The 21,448-nt window shown below is 53.0% G+C and overlaps 1 protein-coding gene across 2 annotated transcripts; it reads right to left on the minus strand.

Moving 5' to 3' along the window:
* Positions 1-48: 48 nt before the first annotated feature.
* Positions 49-20,211, minus strand: RBCK1 (RANBP2-type and C3HC4-type zinc finger containing 1). Of its 2 annotated transcripts, XM_079784063.1 has the most exons (12): positions 19,640-20,211; positions 18,252-18,396; positions 12,899-12,992; positions 12,607-12,805; positions 10,899-11,017; positions 10,650-10,823; positions 9,394-9,554; positions 8,278-8,389; positions 4,667-4,846; positions 3,953-4,051; positions 3,485-3,628; positions 54-2,559 (listed from the first exon to the last, which is right to left on the minus strand). In XM_079784063.1, exons 1-12 carry the CDS (start codon positions 19,659-19,661, stop codon positions 2,479-2,481), a joined length of 1,530 nt encoding a protein of 509 aa, XP_079640189.1. In that variant the 5' UTR covers positions 19,662-20,211; the 3' UTR covers positions 54-2,478. The 2 variants fall into 2 exon arrangements, with proteins under 2 accessions (XP_079640190.1, XP_079640189.1); XM_079784064.1 differs by lacking the exons at positions 9,394-9,554; positions 18,252-18,396; positions 19,640-20,211 and having other exon boundaries at positions 49-2,559.
* Positions 20,212-21,448: the final 1,237 nt, after the last annotated feature.

Genomic DNA, 21,448 nt, shown 5'->3' on the forward strand with positions numbered 1-21,448 from the left:
ACACAAGTATATTTGGGACCTCCTGCTGCTTCCTCAGGTAGGTGGTTTGAGTCTAAAGCTCATGGGGCTTGGTTTCAAGTCTGCTCTGGCCAGTTGGCGATGAATTCTCAAGAGCTGGGGCCCAGGCCTGGGGTGGCCCCTTGGGAGAGGGTGGCACTTCCCCTTGACCCTGCAAGAGAGAGCACTTGTGAACCTCACCCCCTGATACACTGAGCGTGGCACTGGAGGCTAGAACCCTGGGGCTGCCCTGACATCCCCCCTCCCCCCCCCCCATTTTGGCTGCAGCAGACTCGCTCCCTCTGCATGCTGGCGTGGATGGAGTGGGCCGAGGGAGAGACGTAGCCAATGAAGTCCTTATTTTGATGCAGCCACAGGTAAACACTTCCTCAACACCTTGTAGTATGGGGAAGAATGGCAGGCATTGAAAAGACCTGTGTTAGCAGTCTGCATCCTCTGACCAAGAGAACTGTCTCTGCTTTTCTCTTGTGCCCCAGCCCCTAAGGCAGAGGTGGGGAATGTCCAGCCCTCAAAATCATTTGGTCTGGCTCTGCCAAAGCATTAGGGGTGAGTTAATTAAATGACCAAATATAGCAGGCTAATTTTTCAAAAACGTATTTTTATTGATTTCAGAGGAACGAAGAGGAAGAGAGAAATACCATTGATAAGAGAATTATCAATTGGCTGCCTTCTGCACGCCTCCCCATGCCCCACCCCCACCAGGTATTGAGCCTGCCACCCAGGCATATGCCCTGACCAGGAATCAAGCAGTGACCCCCTAGTTCATAGGTCAATACTCAACCACTGAGCAACACCGGTGGTGCTAGCAGGCTAATTTTTAAGTTGCTAATTTTGTATGGCCCATGAATGATGTTATATCCAAATGGCCCTTGGCAGAAAAAAGGTTCCCCGTCCCTGCCTAAGGGACGCCAAGATGGACCCCGGCAGGAGAGGAGGGAGGAAGGAGGTGGTAAGAGAGCGCTCTGCTCTGATCTGGGCCCCATCTTACTCCTGTGGTCCAGGTGTCCACTGCTGTCCTCCAGGTCAGTGGCTCTGCCTGTGTCTTGCTCAGAGTGGGAGGCTGCCCGAGCGTGCCCTCAGCTACCACAGCTGCTCTGAGCCAGCGCTGGCGAAGCAGGAAGGCATTCATGTTCTCTGGTAGCTCTGCTCACAGTGCCTGTGGTCAACTCCAGTCTTGGCCTCCAAGGACAGGGTGGCATTGCGTTTCCAGGGGTTAGAATAAGCTCATTGCCCCAAAACCATATGCCCCAACTTCTGGAGCCTGGAGTCCAGGACTTGAACAGCAGAGCACACACTGCCTCTTTGATGATGACCCATGGCACAGCTCAGACTCGCTGTTGACTTGATGTTGGCCATCAAACACCAGGTCTCACAGGGGAAGGGAGTGGGTCCAAGAATGCAGTAAAACTTACAGAATGAACACCCAGAACTTATTAATCCCTGACCAACACAAAAAGGAGACTGATAAATATTGCTGGACCAATGCTGTGCCCTTTTTACCTGAGATGCTAAAATTAGGATGGGCAGCCTCACCCTTCAATTGCAGCAGTTTTACCTGATTCTGAAATGTTTGTTCCCCGACCTTGGATGCCCACTGAGCAGCAGAGGGAGCAGCAAGCCTTTCCTGCCAGCCTGTACCTGCTGCCTTGGCCCCTTCTGCCCCTCAAGCCCACACGGATCTGCAGAACCTGCTTTGTGGCCTCTCAACACACTAAACTTCCCCTGTGCAGGCGAACGACTCAAGAACATCCTACCCGCTCAAGCCGGCACAGGGATGCCAAGCAGCTCACACACTTCCTGCTGCAGTTCATGGAGAGGCTGGGATCCTGCTTTCTGCAGAGTCCCAGCCCATGTCCCTCTCACTACCTCGGACATCACACTCATCCCTTCCTGGAAAACCATCTTAATTAGCTGCACAAGCAGCCGAGAGGGAGATGTGGAAGCTGGGCCAGATGAGCTGTGCTTTAGAAACTGCTAGATCTCCCTCCTGGCTCTGAACAGTTCTCAGAGGCCCCAGGCCTCCAACAGCAAAGCCAGAGGAAAGTGGCAGGCTGTGAGTGCGTGGTATTCAGGAGACGAGGTGGTGGGTGGGGTGGGGATGTATGGACTCGCACAGGGCTCTCGGAGGCTCTATCCAGCAAGGCCTATGGCCAGGGCTGTGTTTAAGGCTGGGCCAGGCAGAGGTGGGAGCCACAAAGAAGAGATGAAAGGTCTGGCCAGCAAGCCCCAGGGGAAGGGCAGAGGCGGCTATGGACAACAGCCAGCTCAGGTGGGGCCCTTGCAACACCCACAACAAACAAGGCCGCCGTGCAGCTCAGAGGCTGTGGGCTCTGCTGGGTCCCTGTCTCAGCCAAGCATAAAGGCACCTCCCAGGCCAGAATTCAGAGCCAAAGCACCTGCCCTGTCCCACAGCAACTGTGGACATGGGGCTGGGTCGGCATGGGGACGGCCATCTTCAGCTCAGTGACAGTTCTGACAGCTGGGGTGGCAAGGAATCCCATTCACCCGGCAACGGCAGCCCCCGCTGGTGTCTCCAGGGCCCTACAGAATGGGGGAAAGAGGTCAGGGCAGGGAAGACAGTGGCCCATGATATTCCATCACACCAAAAACACTCCAGGCCCTGCTTCTAAACGGGCCCTCGGCCTCAGCAGCCTGATGGAGGCCATCACGAAGGCCTTTCTGGGCACCCAATTACATGGCCTCAATCTGTCTCCCCCGAGACCCAGAGCAGGGAAGGAGCTGATGGATCTTTGCATATTCTGGAAGGGTCAGGACACAGCAGCATGAAAACGGCTGCTTCCTCCACCTCCACTGTCTCAAAGCCTGCAACGACCCCCCAATTCCAGGAACATACCCCTAATTTGATAGCTGCCACATATGACGTGCTCGCAATATGACGGGCATCCTGCTGCGCCCGTTTCTTACCCTTTTTCATTTGGTTCTGACAATAAGCCTAAGTCAGACAGGCCCAGCTATCACCTCCATTTTCCAGATGAGGAAACTGAGGCTCAGAGAAGGCAGTCACAGCCTAACCACACAGCCCACTGTGCCAGAGCCAAGGACCCACACCACCACTCCACACTGAGCCCTTCGTCACTGGCCTCGGGCAAGGGCTGCGACTTTCTTCTGTGAAGAGCCAGACGGTGGTTTCCGGCTTTGCAGCCACGCAGTCTGCCTTTGGAGCACAAAAGCAGCCAGACTCCACGTAAAAGAATAAGCAGGACTGCTCCCCTAAAACTTCACTTATGGACCAAAATAATCGGATTTCATGTGATTTTCACGTCACAAAATACTCTCTTGATATTTTTTAACCATTTAAAAAGTAAAAAATGTTCTTACTTCACAGGCTGTACAAATACAGGCGGGGGATTGGATTGGGCTGTAGTTTTCCGATCCCCACTCCTGGGCAAGGCCCACGAGGGCCCCCTCCCCACCTCTCCTGAGCCTCTGCTCCCTAAGGACTCACCCCCGGGCCCCAGCGCGGGCCCTTGGTGACCCAGCAGATCTCGGTGTGGCAGACAGTGCAGCGGATCCAGTCACAGCCGTCCTTCTTCTGCACCACGATCTGGCACTGCGGGCAGTGCATGGCCTCGCCCTGCTGCAGCATGGACTGGGGCAGAGCAGGGGCTGACGTTGGGGCCAGGCGGGGGCAGCGGCCCGGCCTCGCTCCCTCCCTGTGGCCCTCCCGACTAGGGAGGAAAACCGCGACTCTGCTGGAGTGTGGAATCCCTCTCCTAGGCTCCCTGTTTCTGCGGTCTCCTCCCTCCACCCAGACACTTGTCCTGCTGCTGGCCACCTGAGCACCCATCCCAAGCCCCAGCTCTGGGTGGGAGTGATGCCAGCAGGGGGGCCAGAGCCTCCAGGGCCCATAAACCACAGCCCTTCTAGCTCCCAAAACTCAAATCCCCAGGTCCTCAGCCCTTCCCAGCCTCACCCTCAGCATCTCCGTCGTCTGCCGGGCAGCCATGTCGTTCTGAGCCCGCAGAGCCAGGTCATCCTGGTACTCCCTGCAGTTCATATGCTCGTGGATGGCCTGCAGGGAGTGGGGAGCTTGAGATGAGAAGGCTCCCGTTAGGAATCTGGGAGAGGTGGGGGACAGAGCAGGCACCCACACAAGTACATAATGCCTCTAGGTGTTGTCACTGACCGGGCCTCACGTTATAAACCATACACGCACTTTACAGAAGACACTGAAGCCAGGGAGGTGAAGCCAAGGTCAGCATGTATGATAATATTTACCTATTTATTTACGTCCTGATGGGCACAGAAACCCTCAGCCACCTCTCCCCAGGCTGTGGCCCCGTGTGCCTAGCTAGGCTGAGACTAAGCCGGCGTGGGGTGAGTAGGCTCAGACCTTTAACCATCAACTGTTGAGATGACAGGGGCAGGGACAGGTTGGGGCCAAGGCTCAGTGTGGGGTTAAGGTTCAGCCCAGGGCCAGGGCTCAATCTAGGACGAGGTTCCATCTGGGATGGAACTTAGGGTCAGGGCTCAGGTGAGGGTCAGGGCTTGGTCCAAGGGCCCAGGTCAGGCCCATCAAGGACACGCAGCTCTAAGTCATGACGACCAGGCCCCTCACAGAACAAGCACTGAGGGGCATGAGCTCCCAGCAGGACTCGGTGACTAAGCAGCGTGGGTCCCATCCCACCTTGCAGAGCAGGCAGTTGACGCGGAAACACACGGGGCAGGTGAACTCATTGACGTCATCCTCAAAGAAGCACCACCCCCTGCAGTCCGGCGTCTTGCAGTGGTAGCTGAAGGCACTGCGGTTCTCGGCGATGGAGACACCCAGGTCCAGAAACCGCTGGTAATCCTCGGGGGTCAGCAGCTGCCAAGACCATAGCCTCAGTCTCTGGGACTCAGAACACCTGCCATGCGGCCCTCTCTGCCACCAAATGTGCGCCTGGAAGCCCCCAATCCATAAAGTCCCGCCCAGCCCCAGGCTCGTTTCTTCTCGTCAGTATTTAAAAACTCCGTTCAAAACGTGGATTAACGTTCTGGAGAGGCGTGGTGGTGACGGCTGCACAACAGTGTGGATATACTTAATATCACAGAACTGTGCGTTTAAAAGTGGTTAAGATGGTAAATTTTATATACATTTTACCACAATAAAAAAAGAAAGAAAAATATGGACCAAAATAATAACAAGCAACGCTGGGGAATATGTGCTTAAACTAGTGCCCTGGTACATTTCACTCTGAGAAAGCAATGTGGCAGTAACATTTCAACCACCCAAACTTTTCTGATCTTTTGGGACTCACTCCACTTCTACAAGTTTATCCTAAGAAAATAATATTAAGGAGAAAGAGACACCATGCAAAATGTTCCTTGAAGCATTACTTACGTTGGAATTATTAAGAGGTATAAACAGGATCTATGCCATAGAGACAATAACCTTGAGAAAGACTTTGTAGCAAAATAACAAAGGCTGCCCTAGCCAGTTTTACTGAGTGGTCAGAGCGTTGGCCCACAGACTGAAGGGTCTCGGGTTCGATTCCGGCCAAGGGCACGTACCTCGGTTACAGGCTCGATCCCCGGTGCTGGTTGGGGCAGGGGCAGGAGGCAACCAGTTGATATGTCTCTTTCACATCAATGTTTCTCTCTGTCTCTCCCCCTCCCTTCTACTCTCTCTAAAAATCAATGGAAAAAATATCCTCAAGTGAGGATTAACCAAAAAATAAATAAAATAAAAAATAGCAAAGGCTGTTGTATCTATGCTGATTATTACAGTAAAATTCATGCCCGGCCGGCATGGCTCAGTGGTTCAGCATTGACCTATGAACCAGGAGGTCAGGTTCGATTCCTGGTCAGGGCACATGCCCAGGTTGCAGGCTCAATCCCCAGTAGGGGGCATGCAGGAGGCAGTCAATCAATGATTCTCTCTCATCATTGATGTTTCTCTCTCTCCCTCTCCCTTCCTCTCTGAAATCAATAAAAAAATATTTTTAAAAAATCATGCCTACATTCTATATCTTGATTGGGGTGGTGGTTACAAGAGACATTTGTCAAAATTCACCCAATAGTACACTTACAATGAGTGCATTTTATTGTATGCAAAGTATACCTTAATGAAGTTGATTTGAAAAAGGAAAAATATCATGTCTGCCCAGAGACACCAAAGTTAACAGGAGAAAAATGCAATCAGGGATCTGCTGGGATGGTGGGGTCGTGGGTGACTTTTCTTTCATTGCTGTTCTAGTTCTATGTGGTTTAGACATGTTTTTTTGTAAAAACACCTGCACTGCATTACTCTGCTGATCCCCGTCCCTTTTACTCGCTGCCACACTTGATCACTGTGAGGCCATGTCAACTCTCAGGGGCTCCAGGCAAGCGTGGGCCCTGTGCCCCTGGCCTGGGAGGACTGCACAGGGAACACCTCTGGGCAACGCCTATGGGCACGGGTCATAGGGACTGACCCTCCAGGCCCCAAAGAGGAGGCCTCAGCAACCTTCTAGAGCTACCCTTCTCAGAGACCCCACAGAGGAGATAAAAATGGGGCTGCTCTTGGGGTTAACTGTGGAAGTTCTCAAGTTCTACCCCTCTGTCGGCCCTTTTCCCCTTGAGGCAGAACTCCTTGGGCTCCACGAAATGCTTGGTGAAGTCAGAGGGTTCTCAGAAGCAGGGTCACAGGAGAGGCAGGAGTGATGGGGAGAAACAGGGGTCTGGTGTATGTGCCTGTGGGGTCCCCCATTTGGACCTCAGCCACCTTGGTCATGCCTCAGTTTTTGCCTGGGTATCTGAAGATGCCCAGTTCTGGGAAGGCCACTGCTCAGCAGTTTAAAAACCATAAATCAAGCCCAACAGTCCACTTTACAGATGGGAAAATGGAGGCCCAGAGGAGGGAGAGATCAACAGCAGTCAGGGAGAGAACCTGATAATAGCATTAACAGCAATAGCGCACACACACACACAGGTGCACACACAGACAGCACTGTGATAGACGGCACACACACACAGGTGCACACAGACAGCACTGTGATAGGTTGCACACGCGCGCACACACACACAGGTGCACACACAGCATTGTGATAGACGTCGCACGCACACACAGGTGCACACAGACAGCACTGTGATAGACTGACTGCACACACACACACACACACACACACACACAGGTGCACACAGACAGCACTGTGATAGACTGCGCACACACACACACACACACACACAGGTGCACACAGACAGCACTGTGATAGACTGACTGCGCACACACACACACACACACACACACAGGTGCACAGACAGCACTGTGATAGACGGCACACACACACAGGTGCACACAGACAGCACTGTGATAGGTTGCACACGCGCACACACACAGCATTGTGATAGACGGCACACACACACAGGTGCACACACAGATAGCACTGTGATAGACTGACTGCACACACACACACACAGGTGCACACACAGACAGCACTGTGATAGATGCTGGAGGAATGGCCCCAATTTGTTCATGTCTCCCTGCCTCCATGCTCATGGGTGGTCCCCTTCTGCACAGAATCTGGGCTTGAGCCTGTGACTTGCTTGAGCCAGTGGAGCAGCAGCAAGTGTGAAAGGAGCAGACTTGAAAAGCACTCCTGCCCTGGGGCTCCCCTCTGGCTGCTCTGGGAACTCTGAGACCCACCACGTGAGCAGCCTGGCCAGCCTGCTGGCAGACGGGAGACCCAAGTGGGAAGAGGCCCAGCCATCCCAGCCATCGCAGATAAGCCCATCATAAGCCAGTCCAGGACAGCTGACCACCAGCTAAGCCCAGATGAGGTCAGCCAGGCCCAACCTGGACCAGAAGAATCGTCCAGACAAGCCCCACCGAAATTACTAAGTGGCAGATTCATGAGCTAAATAAACGGTGGCTGTTTTAAGCCACTAAGTCTGAATGACCTGTTACACAGCACAAGGTACTGATAAGCACTGATCATGTGTCAAGCGCTACTCTCGATTCCTTACACAAATCCTTCACAACTTTGAAATAGAAAATAACGCTAACTTTGCCCTTCATCGAGATGAGAACACTGAGGCACACAGAGGCTGAGAATCTGACTGGAGGTCACCCTGCCCACTAACTGCTTGGCCGTCTTTCCTTCATAAGGAGTTTCTCGACTAGCTACCTCCCCCAATTCCTGTCCTGTTGACTACTTGGGCCCCCAGCACCCCACACAGAGAAGGCTCTTGATAGATCTCTGTTGCCCAAGACCGGCACCTGAGCCAGTTCCCACCTGCCAGCTCAGGGCCCAGCTCCCTCCCCGCCCCCAGGCTTACCGCCCGGATCTCCCTCTCCAGCAGCTTGCCGGAGCACGAGTAGGTGTTGTCAATGAAGGGGCAGGCGACCTCTGCCTCCTGGCTGTTGCGGATGGTGCCCTGCAGACACTCCCTGGGAGAGAAATGGAGTGGAGGTGAGGGTCATCTGAACCCCACCCACCGGGACGCCACCCTCGAGGGGTGAGCCTGTCCCCAGGTGGGTTTCTCCTCAATGTCTCCCTTCCGTCCCACCAACCCGTCACCATGGCCTCAACTCCTGCCCACCCCACTGCTCTGGTCCAGGTCTCCGTCCCACTCACCTGGAAGACAGCGGTAGCCCCCTCCTGGGCTCCCAGTGTCCCCCACACCCCTCCCCAGTGGCTCCCATCCCGTCCTGCTCAGGCTCAGAACAAATCCAAACTCCTAACTGTGCTCATAAGCACCCCCATGACTTGCCCTCCCTAACACCTCTCTGTCCATCCGTCTGCTCCAGCACACTGACCCCTTGCTCCTGTAGAGGCCAGGCACATACCCACGCCAGTGCCACCTCCAGGGCTCCCTGGCCCCCTGCTGGAGCAGGGCCCCGTTATAATCCGCTGGTAATTATAGGTAATTGTCACAATTATAGTTAATCTGTGGTTATGTGATGACTAATCGGCCTCCCCTCTGGAATGACCCCAGAGGGCAGTAACTGAACTTTCTGATCCCTCCTGGATGCCCAGGCCTAGCAGGCCCTGGCACCCAGGGGCTGCTCACCAAATGTCAGGACGTGTTCTCCACAGCCCAGGACGGAGGGGCCGGGAGAGGAGGAGCCTGGGAGGGGGGCAGACTGCCCACCAGCCAGGTGCAGGGCGAGGTTGGCTCAGGTGGCCAGGGCTAGGGCCTCAATGCCCCGCATGGGCCTGGGTAGGAGTAGAGAGGGGCACCGGCTCTGGAGCCAGAATGCCTGAGCCGTATGGCATTGAGCAAGTTGCTGGCCTCCCTGTACCTCACATTTCTCCCCTGCGAAATGGGGAGAAATGCCTGACAGGATTTTGTGGGTGTCCAATGAGATGTGAGAGCACACGATCCACCCCCTCTCTGCCTGGTTAACTGGTGGCCGGGACCCATGCTGCGTTGCGGGGGTGGGGCCCGCACCTGCAGAAGGCGTGCAGACACTCCCGCAGCACCACGGCCTCGCCGGGCGCCAGCACCGAGTAGCACACGGGGCACTCGGCGGGCTCGGTGTTCAGCACCAGGCTCCTCTGGTCCAGCTGGACGTGCTGCAGGTAGTTCCCCTCCTGCTGCTGCTGCTTCCGCTGGGCACACGGGGCGGGGCCGTGGCGGTCAGGGTCTCGGGGGAGGGTCAGACCAGGAAGGGGGCAGGACGGGGGGTCCTGGTCAGACCCCAGAGAGGGGACAAGGCTGGGAGAGTCAGGGTTCCCAGGGAGGGGTGGCGGTGGCTGGGCAGTGGGCATGAGCGAGAGCTGCTGGGAAGGGGGAAGCCCGGAGCAGGGCCAGGCAGAGCAGCCAGGGCAGGAGGAAGGCCAGGCAGGGGCAAGTTGGGGCTGCAATCAGGAGTCAAGCCAAGCCAGGGAGCGATGGCGGTAAGGACAGGCCAGGGTCTGAGGAGGCAATCAGAGGTACCAGGGCTCACATTTCTGCCAAGCTGAGCAGGCGGGGCCAAGGGCTGGAGGTGGGGCGAGGTCAAGGTCACAGAGTAGTCAGGGTTATGGGAAGGGGAAGTGATGCTGTGGAGCAGAGCAAGGCGGGAGAGGGGAGGAATCCGGACAAGGTTGTAGATGGACCAGGAGGGAGGTCATGGCTGGGTGGGTCAGGGCAGCTCTGGGTCCAAAGGAACGAGGTGGAGGATGGGGCCTCCGATCAGAACAGGGAGCATCAGGGTCCGGTATCTGTGTGAGCAGCACTGACAGGGCGGGACGGGCCAGAGTGTGGCCAGCCTCCCAGGGAGCAGTGAGGGGCTGGGTCCTGAGGTCACAGGAAGTCAGGGGTGGGATACAGCCAGAGAGGCAGGGTGGACAGGAACAGTAGGACCCAAGGTGAGGTCACAGGTGGACGAGGGGGTGGCAGGTGGGACACGGTCAGGGTCTCAGCCAGGATGTTGGAATCCCAACCAGGCACACCTGTATGCACAACTGGTGTGTATGTCAAAGCGAGGGGTGGACCCACAACCCACAGGGGGCAGGACACGAGAGCCCGGCTGGGGCCACAGCCAGGGAGCAGGGCCGCGGCCCCAGGAGAGGGAGGGTCAGTCAAGTGCAGGGTCAGTGCCTGCGGTCTGTCCAGCGGGGGCCAGGCAGCAACTGGGGAGGAGCAGGGTGTGGAGGGCCTCCCGTCCTGGCTTCCTCCTCCCGGCCCGTCCGCAGTGCCTGCCTGGGGACATCCCTGCCCACCTGCTGGTACTGGCGCAGCGCCTCCTCCTCGCTGGCCAGGCGCGCTCGCTCCTCTGCGTCCGGCTGGTACGTGGCGGGGACCTGGTAGGTCTCGGGCCTCGCCCGGCAGCACATCTCACAGCCGGGCCGTGTGGGCTTGTTGATGAAGGTGCAGCCGGGGCACTGCCAGCCCACCTGGGGACAGGGGGGCGGTGAGCTCGGCGCGTCGAGGGGCCAGGCAGGGTGAGTCAGGGACCAGGGGCGGCTTACCGGTGGGGGCTCAGGAACGGTGTCAGGCCCCTGACCTGGCTCTTGGGGGGCCCCAGGCTTCGGAAGTGCTGACTCCTGTGGGCCCCTGGGCTGCAGCGTGAGGTCCTTAAAGCCCAGATCTGGGAAAGAGGGTTAGAAGTTGGTGCATCCCTGCAACCCACTTCATCCACACCCCCTGGCCAGCCAGGACCCACACCCTGCACCCCACTCCCTCCTCTCCTCTCCCTCCTCCCTGGAGGGTCTCCAGCTTGGTCCTACCAGGTGGACCCAGACCTGGCTGAGTGTCCTGGTGCCCACAGGGTCAGAGTCCCTCCTCCACCCACGAGTGCCCCTGTGTCCTGGGAGCTTAAAAATCCTGACTAACAACCGGCCTCTTGTGCTCCGGCAGTGAGGCACCTCGACGGACAAACGGCACTCCTGAGCTGGACCTGCCAAAATACTGACTCTGATCCATTCATGAGACACTGGACGAAAAAACAAAAACTGGACTCAACACATCAGTATCAGGAGGGTCAAGGGAAGACTGAGTAGACCAAGGACTGAAGGGACGGAGAGGGCAGCTGAATGCCAGGGCTTTTGTTATAAAGGACATCTATACTGATAAAAGGGTAATATGCTAATTAGACCACGTCTTCCAGACGTCATTCCAGACATCCTGCCTGACAAAGCCAGGGCCGGAGGGAAGCCAGCCCGGGCCCCAGGCGCCTTTGGGCAGCTGGGTGCCGGAGGGAAGCCGGTGCCGACAGCCAGGGAGAGAAATGTCTACTCTTGCACAAATTTTCATGCATCGGGCCTCTAGTTAGTACAAACACACACCCGAACCCTAACCCTAACCCTAACCCGAACCCGAACCCTAACCCTAACCCTAACCTAAATGCTAACTTTCTAAATTTGATAGCTATATATGGTAATACAAGAAAATGAGTCCTTTTTGTTTAAAGGAAACACACACAGAAGTATTTATGGGAGAGGGCTACCATGTCTGCAACTTACTCTCAAAACAGTTCAGAAAAAAATTATTTATACCCATACCAATAACTCTAATAAATAATGTTATGGAAAGATGATAAAGGAGAACAAATATGGGAATTTGTTATACAATTATTTATACTATTTTGTAACTTTTCTGTAGGTCCGAAATATTCAAAAGCATAAAGCAGCCCTCGCCAGTTTGGCTCAGTGGATAGAGCATCAGCCTGCAGACCAAAGGGTCCCGGGTTCAATTCTGGTCAAGGGCATGTATCTCAGTTGCAGGCTCCTCCCCAGCCGGGGCCCTGGTCAGGGCTCCTGCAGGAGGCAACCCATCGATGTGTTTCTCTCACATTGATGTTTCTGACTTTCCCTCTCTCTTCCACTCTCTCTAAAAATCAATGGAAAAATATCCTCAGGTGAGGATTAACAAAAACAAACAACAAAAACACAAAAAACAAAATAAATAATAAAAATGTGAAGTAAAAAATTTACACTAGTAATTATTATCTTATCTAATTTACAGTTAGAAAACTAATGAGCAAAGACAGGAAGGGCCTTGCCAAGACCACCCAGCTGGTAAGTGCCAGAGCCAGGACTGAACCCTGCCCCTCTCCCCTCGGCCGCTGTCCCCAAAATGGATCCCGAAACGACGCCCTCCCGGGGTGTCCTTTGTCCTCTCTTCCCCACTGCAGGGAGGGCCCTCCAGGTGACCTGTCCCTCAGGAGCGGAGCCTCACCTTCCAGCATCCGCAGCTGGCGCTCCCGCTGCAGCTCATGAGGGTTGAGGGAGGTGTTGCGGGCTGACAGCAGGTAGAGGTAGGCACTGTCGCCATTCCGCCGCACGCCATGCGAGTGCAGCGTCTCCTGGTCCCGGGCCAACCGCTGCCCAATCACCCATTGCTGCAGGGCTGGCGGGAAGCCATAGTCCAGGAACACCTGGAGGGGAGTGGAGAGGGGGAGTGGGAAGGGAGAGTCAGAGCAAAATGGGAAGCCTCCGCCCTGATGCCTCCCTTCAGTCTCCTCACTCACCATGTCCTTGAGGGAAGCCACTGTCATGTCAGGACGCACCGTGAGCCAGATGGTGACAGTGTGCATCTGAGGGTCCTCCACACTCACCCACAGCCTGCGGGGAGAACGGGGGAATAACAGGGCTCAGGCTGCAGGTCCCACCTCAGCCGCCAGCTATTCGCGTGGACATGTTTGTACACTTGTGCAAACACACACACACACCATCCCACCCCCGTCTGTGTCAGGGGCCTCTCCTGGATTCTTTTATCAGAACCCACGGCTTAAGCCCCTCAGTGGCTCCACGGCGCTCCGAGAATAAATCCACACTCACTGTGCACCCAAGGGCCTCTGTGATTGACCCCTCACTACCTCTCCAACCTCTTCTATCCTTCTCTCCCCTGCTCCCTAACGAAGCCCCCACAGTTATTATTTACCACATGCCAAGACTCTGCAAAGCGCTTGACATGCATTAACTCACTTAATCCTCTCAACATACTCCTGAGGCAGGTACTGTTGTTATCCCTAATTTACAGAAACAAACACAAGTCCAGCCCTAGCCGGTTTGGCTCAGTGGATAGAGCATCCGCCTTCGAACTGAAAGGTCCCAGGTTCAATTCCGGTCAAGGGCACATGCCCGGGTTGTGGGCTCGATCCCCGGTGGGGAGTTTGCAGGAGGCAGCCGATCAATGATTCTCTCTCATCATTGATGTTTCTCTCTCTCTCTCTCTCTTCCTTCCTCTCTGAAATCAATAAAAATATATATTTTTTAAAAACACAAATGTATAAAAAGACAAAACAAAACACGAACCCCGACAGGTTACCGTGACTTTGCCAAGTAACCAATTAGTAACTGTTAGAGGCAGGATTTCAATCCAAAGAGTCTAATTCCAGAAGCATAAAAAGGGAAAGCTAAGCCTTACCCCGTTTGGCTCAGTGGATAGAGCGTTGGCCTGAGGACTGAAGGGTCCCGGGTCTGATTCCAGTCAAGGGCACGTACCTCCGTCCCCTGCCCTGGTGGAGGGTGGGGGTGGAGTGCAGGAAGCAACCAATTGATGTGTCTCTCTCACATCAATGTTTCTCTCTCTCTCCCCGCTTTCCTTCTACTCTAAAAATCAATGGAAAAATATTAACAACAAAACCAAAAATAGGGGGTGGGGGGGAGTAAGATGAAAAACCAGAAATGAGGCCAGAAGAACCAGATAAATTAGGGTTCAAAACAATAACAGTTCTTCCTATCTTCAGAGAGATTTGGGAGAACACTGCATCCATAAGCAAGAACAGCAAGAAGCAATCATAGCCCTAACCGGTTTGGCTCAGTGGATGGAGCGTCGGCCTGCGGATTCAAGGGTCCCAGGTTCGATTCCGGTCAAGGGCATGTACCTTGGTTGCGGGCACATCCCCAGTAGGGGGTGTGCAGGAGGCAGCTGATCGATGTTTCTCACTCATCGATGTTTCTAGTTCTCTATCCCTCTCCCTTCCTCTCTGTAAAAAAATCAATAAAGTATATATTTTTTTTAAAAATCAATCATAAAATGAGGAAGAATTCCTGAAAATTTACAAAGTGACTCCAGATTAACCTAGCCTTTAGATCCAACTACAAGTTCACAAGAAAAACTGGAGATATTAAATGACACCCTGAGGAGGCGATTAATAAACCCAGAATGTAGGAAATTTCTAAAAGTCAAAGACCAGTTTTCTTAAAAAAACTAATGGCATAAAAACAGAGGAGAATAAAACAGGCTTAGACAATATTAAGAAACGCTACGTGTAGATCTCATTTGGTTCCTGATTGGAACAAACCAAGTATAAAAAACAGTAATGAGATAATTAGGGAAATTTGAATATAAACAGAGTGTTAGGGGATCTAAAGGCATTAGTAATTTGTAAAAATGGTTTTGAGGTTATTTTTAAGTCCTTTTTAAAAAGATATCAAATTATTCAGGAATGAAATAATATCTGAGATTTGCTTTAAAATACTCCAGAAAATACTCTCAAAATTCCTCAGGATAATGATTTTCAACACCCAGCCAACTATCAATGAAGTGAGGCAAAATATAGAAAATTTTAGACATGTAATTTTGGACATGTAAAGACTTGAAAAGTTTAGCATCCACTTTGCCATACGAAAAGTTGTTGAAATATAAGAAATAAGAATAGCCTGGCCAGCATGGCTTAGTGGTTGAGCGTTGACTTATGAACCAGGAGGTCAGGGTTCAATTCCTGGTCAAGGGCACATGCCTGTGGTTTTGGGCTCAATCCCCAGTAGGGGAAGTGCAGGAGGCAGCCAATCAATGATTCTCTCTCACTGATGTTTCTACCTCTCTCTCTCCCTTCCTCTCTAAAAGCAAAATGTATTTTTTTAAAAGAAGAATAGCTGAGTCTGATGCTAGAGAATGGAAGAGAACTAGTAGGGAATTGAGAACTTCACCTTCAAAACATTAGTCTTTAAACAATAGGGGTTTTGAAACATAGAAGTGCATACATTTTCAATTACACTACTTAGTCTACAGTGAATAATATTTCCATAATCAAAGTACTATACATGCTATTTTAGTGGGTTTAGTATTTTAGAATCAACCTAAAGGCAAAGCATAGGAGCCTGAATTATAGTTAGAAAACAAAATCTAAAAGCTATAACTTTAGCACCAATAACAAAAAACACAGGTGGAGCCTGGGGAGAGGGGCTTCCCCACACCAAGCAGTTCTGAGACACCTACAATTCACTTCAGTACTGGCACCATCTACCAGGAGACAGCGTCAGCGCCACAGGGTAAGGGCTCAGTTCTATAAGACGGTCCCTCCCCATTCAGATCCCACAGACACGATATAAACCAGCCCCGCCTTGGACTTCAGACACCAGCTGCAAGTCCAGGTTGTTACATGTACTTCTGACCAACTGGCTGTCAATCAGAGATTTATATGTCTATATAAAAACCTAAACACAATTGTTCATATCAGCATTATTCATATTAGTCAAAGAGTGGAAACAACCTAAATATCCAATAACTGATTAACAAATAAAGAAAATATGGTGTATCCACATGATTATTATTCAGCAATAAAAAGGAATGAAGTTCTGATACATGTTACAAACTTGATGAATCTAGAAAACAGGATGGTAAGTGAAAGAAACCAAACAAAAAGCCATATATTATATGATTCCATTTATCTGAAATTTCCAGAATAGGCAAATAGACAGAGAGAAAGAGAAAAAGAGAGAGAGAGAGAGAGAGAGAGAGAGCGCACGCAGACTAATGGGAGCCTAAGGATGGGCAGTTGGGGAAAGGTAGGGAGACGAGGAATGACTGCTAGTGAGTACGGGGTTTCCTTACAGGATGACAAAAATATCCTATAATTGATTGCGGTGATGCTTTGTATAACTCTAAATGCAAAGCCTTGAGCTATACACTTTAAATTGTTGAACTGTATGTCAATTATATCTCAATAATACTGTAAAAAAAAAATAAAATGGGCCGAAACCGGTTTGGCTCAGTGGATAGAGCATCGGTCTGCGGACTGAAAGGTCCCAGGTTTGATTCCGGTCAAGGGCATGTACATTGGTTGCGGGCACATCCCCAGTGGGGGGTGTGCAGGAGGCAGCTGGTCGATGTTTCTCTCTCATCGATGTTTCTAGCTTTCTATCCCTCTCCCTTCCTCTCTGTAAAAATAATCAATAAAATATATTAAAAAATAAATAAATAAATAAAATGGGATCACCTAGCAAAAAGCAGGAAAAAATAAACAAACACCAGTGTTGACTGAGTGATTAACATGTACCAGGCACCGTGCTGTGTTTCACATCCAGTTTTGGTCTCCTGGGGCAAAGCCTCTCTTACTTATCTTGCTAAAAGAACCTCTGAGTTCTTGTTGGCTACCTGGCTCCATTTCACAACCTCCCTTCAGGCTGAGTATGGTATGAGAATGCGTTCTGGTCTGCAGGAATTGGTGGGAGAAGTGTGTGTCCCTTTCTGAGCTGTGCTCTTAAAAGGACTGTGGGAAGGGTTACTTCCCTTCCTCCTCCTTGCTGATAAGAGTGCTGACGTGATTAACCAATGTCACCCCAATAAATTCAACTTAAAAAAAGAATGCTAATGTAATCACTGAGCTGGAATCACCATGCAGGACCATGATGGGAACCTCAGAATGGAGGCCATGACCGGCAAAACAAGAAGCATGAGGCTCTGAGGACCCAGGAGCAGACCACATCTGGAATACCTGCTATCCAACTTGGTTATGCCACTGTTCTTATGTTTTTTCCTGTCATATGAGCCCTAACATACTAGCATACTAATATACCTCCTAACAACCCCATGAGATAGCTACTGTTATTGCCCCATTTATTAAATGGAAAAAAAACAAACAAACAAACAATGAAAACTCTGAGAGGTGAAATGATCTGCCCCAGATTTCACCGTTGATTAGTGACAGAGTTGGGGTCTGAAGCTAGGTCTCCTGACACCCCGGAACCTTCGATGAAGATAACTAACTATTCTAGTGGGGCTGAGAGTCCTGAATTCTTACTGGGTTGGTGAAGACTCCACGTAGTTTGAGGTTATCCTCTTCGATCCATTCCATCAGGCTATGAGAAGGAATCCTGACGCCCAATGGATCACCAAACCCGTCCACAAGCACAGGGAGACGTGAGGGTCGGGGTGGCCTTGGAAAGGCCTCGGGCCCACCACACCACGGGTGGTTCTCACCGTACAGAGAAGGCGCAGGACTCTCCCGCGCCACCGTTACTGCTAATGTAAGTAACGTGTGAAAATTCTTCCCTGGTAAACAACTTAGGACAGTCATGTCTGCGTAAAAGTGTCCTTTAATTTGCTGAAACTAGTTGTCTGCAGGTTGTTTCATGAACGCATTGTCAAATAATGGACGTTAAAGTGCAATAATGTTTGAAGACTATTTAAGTGATGGATGGTGTATCTCCTTTCTCATAAGGTAAAAGCTTTTGTCTTTGCTTTATCTTATTAGGGGGTTTTCTATGTCAGTGATTAAAATGCTGTTTGGTAGCCCAGCTGGCATGGCTCAGTGGTTGAGCACTGACCCATGACACAGGAGCTCACGGTTCAATTCCTGGTCAGGGCACATGCCCGGGTTGTGGGCTCGATCCCCAGTAGGAGGCGTACAGGAGGCAGCCAATCCATGATTCTCTCTCATCATTGATGTTTCTCTCTCTCTCTCTCCTTCTCTCTTCCTCTCTGAAATCAATAAAAATATATTTAAAAAATAAAAATAAAATGCAGTTTGGTATAATAGGTATAAAATAAATTCTGTGGAAGAGGGAAAAAAATAACTTCTATTGGCGAGAATATATTATGGCCCACTAGGGTGCAGCAAGCCCTCTGTCCCTGGCCAGCCGTGCACGCCTCACCTGATGTCCTGTGTTGGGGAGGTCTCAGGCTTCAGTTGCACTCTCAGGGGTACCCGTTGCTCTGCCAGCCAGGTGGCACACTCCATCGCCACCTGCTCGTCCCCACCCGCCACTGCTCGGCTGAGTCTCAGGGCCATCTCCTCGGCTAAAATTCAACACAGTGGAAGCAAGTTAGCACAGGGTTTATTTTTCAGGATCTGGGGATGAGGGAGTGAGAAGTAGGTGATCCTTTTACATGCTGCTTCCTCTGTCATCCTGGTGAACTCCTACATATCCTTCAGCACCCAGCTTAAAAATCCCCTTCTTGCCTGGCCAGAATGGCTCAGTGGTTGAGTGTCAACCTATGAACCAGGAGGTCAGGGTTCGATTCCCGGTCAGGGCACTGGGGACGTGCAGGAGGCAGCCAATAAATGATTCTCTTTCGTCACTGATGTTTCTATCTCTCCCTCTTCCTTCCTCTCTCTGAAATCAATAAAAAAAATTTTTTTTTAAAAACCCCTTTCTCTGGGAAGTCTTCTCTGATACTCCCCAGTCCCCCTCCCTGCTCATTTGGTTCTATTTTTCCTTCATACTCCCAGGTCCCCCATACTTCCATTCATTTATCTGACAAGCACTTATTGAGCTCCTACTGTGTGCCAGCCACTGTCCCAGAAACTGGGATTCAGCCAGTGAATTAGCTAAACACAGTCCCTCTCTTCAGGTACGTTTTCACCCTGGTAATTACACAGACAACAAGTTTAATAACAGGAGAAAAAATCAAGATTGTGATCCATGCTGCAAGGAAATAAACAGGGTGAGGAGATTAGAGAAGGCCTCTAGGAGGAGGTGACCCTGAAGCTGAGACCTGAAAGAGGAGCTGGATATTTCAAGACCCAGTTGGGGAAGAGTGTCCCAGGTAGAGAGCAAGGTACGGGCAAAGGTCTTGAGCAAGAAAAGGTTGGATTAGATCAGAAAGAATCGGGCGGGGGTCGCTCCAGCAGAATGAGCAAGAGAGCGAGGTCAGCCAAGGCAGCAGCAGGGCCTTGCGGGCTATCCAGGGCCCCGGGCTTGGTTCCAAGAACACGGAGGCGCACAGGAGGGTTGAGCAGGGTGGGGACAGGGGGCAAGAGGCGAGGCCAGGGCCCTCGGTGTTCAGGTCGGCCAGGTCTGCCTCCCCCCAGCCTGGGAGGTCTGCTGTGTCCTCTAGGCGCCCCCATCGCGGCTCAGACCCGGCCCGGAGGCCTCGCGTCAATGAATGGCCAGGCACCTCCGGAAGTAGCCGGGCCCCCAGGGAGGAAATGAAGGGCAAGTGGGCAGTGCCCTCTCCCAGGCCTTTCTTGGCCGGGGAGGCTGCGTCCGGGCACCCCCCCCCCCCGGGAGTTCCCCAGGCGCCTCCAGGCTGTGCCCACCTTTCTTGGTCTTCTCGTCCATCTGGCGCGGTTGCTCCCATCACCCCGGGCGGGGCCGCAGCTCCGGGAAAGGCTAGTCCAGGTCCCCGGGCAGAGGGCGCGCGACCAGGGTCCACGCAGCCCGGCCCGCGGCCTCCGGCGGGGCCCGAGCCCTCGGTGAGCCTCGCTGTCCCCGGCAGCCGTCGGGTGGCATCACCCTCCCGCGCACCGGGGACGGGGCCTGGGGCAGGGGGCCGGCCGGGACCCCGCGCGGGAGGTGAACGGGCGGGAAGCTCCGGGCCCGGCCCGCAGAGGGCGACCGAAAGAACGAGACACGCCTGGTGTGCGGGGGCGACGCTGCGCGGCCGGGACGCGGGCAGCCCGGGCCGGGCCCCCACTTCTCCCTGCGGCGAGCGCCCCCCGGCGCCCGGGGGTTCAGCCGAGCTCCCGGCCCCCGGTCCGGAGGAGGAGGAGAGCAGTTCCGGCGGAAGAGAAAGTGAAAGCGGCGGCCCCGGAAGTGGGGCGGGAGAGTGTCGCCAGATCCGGGACACCTTAGCCCGCGCCGGCCCACCCTAGGCGGTCCCGGGGGGCGCCGCCCGCTCCTGATGTCCACGGCCCCACGGCACCCCCCGAGCGGACTCCGACTCCCCACCCTTCACGCCCCGGCCGGCCGGGCCGCAGCGCCGCGGGGGGAGGGGCGGGGGGCGGGGCCGGCCCCAGCTCGGCGGAGCCGCCGGCACGTGGTGGGCAGACGTGGTCCTTCGCTTTGTGTGCAGAAGAGGAAACGGAGACTCCGTTTAAGCGCTGCCCGAGGCCAGAGTCGGAACCACCCTGAGCCGGCCAGGCCCTGTCTGCCGCCTCTCGGCGACCACTCTCCGCCTTTTATCGGGCCGCTAATGACGTTTGCATTTGCTCGCCACAGGCTGGACGCTCTTTGCATCCGCTAGACAGCCTGTCCCTTAACTTTCCTTCCACCCCTCATCCCAGAGAATCTGAATCCCAGTGTCTGGGACAGGGGCTGGTACACAGTAGGAGCTCAATGGCTTAGATCATCAGGTTACCGGTGGGCTCCACCTGCAGAAGAGATCCAGGATCTGTCACCTCTCACCTCCGCCCCGCGGTTCCTCCATTTCTCCTCTGGTGTTTCGCAACAACCTCTTCGTGGGCTCCTTGCTTCTCCTTTTGGCCCCTAGTCCATTTTCCACCCAGCTGTCAGAGGGCCCTATAGAATGTAAATCAAGCCCTCACCGACTGGCTCAGTGGACAGAGCGTCGGCCTGGGACTGAGACCGAAAGGTCCCAGGTTCAATTCCAGTCAAAGGCATGTACCTTGGTTGCGGGCACATCCCCTATAGGGGGTGTGCAGGAGACAGCTGATCGATGTTTCTCTCTCATCCACGTTTTTAACTCTCTATCCCTCTCCCTTCCTCTCTGTAAAAAATCAATAAAATGTATATATTTTTAAAAAGAATGTAAATCAAACTATGTCACTCCTCAAAACAGTCCCGATAGTTCCCATCTCACTGAAAATAAAAGCTTAGTAAAAGCCTGTCAGTGCTTCCTCTCCTTTGACTTCTCCCACCTGGCTCACTGCATTCAAGCCCCACTGGCCTTCTAGGTTCAGGGACAAGGCAGACTATACACCCACCTCAGGGCCTTTGCACTTGCCATAACCCAAATATCTTCATGGCTTGCTCTCTCCCTTCATTTTGGTCTTTTCCCTAAAGTTTTCCCTGTCCACTCTACCTAAAATTTCATATACACCCTTACATGTAGCATTTCATAGCCTCTTTCCTGGCTTAATTCCCCCCGGCCCCCCAAGCATGTGTCA

This window comes from Cnephaeus nilssonii (assembly GCF_951640355.1).
Source record: "Cnephaeus nilssonii genome assembly, chromosome: 11".
In the NCBI taxonomy this organism is placed as follows: Eukaryota; Metazoa; Chordata; class Mammalia; order Chiroptera; family Vespertilionidae; genus Cnephaeus; species Cnephaeus nilssonii.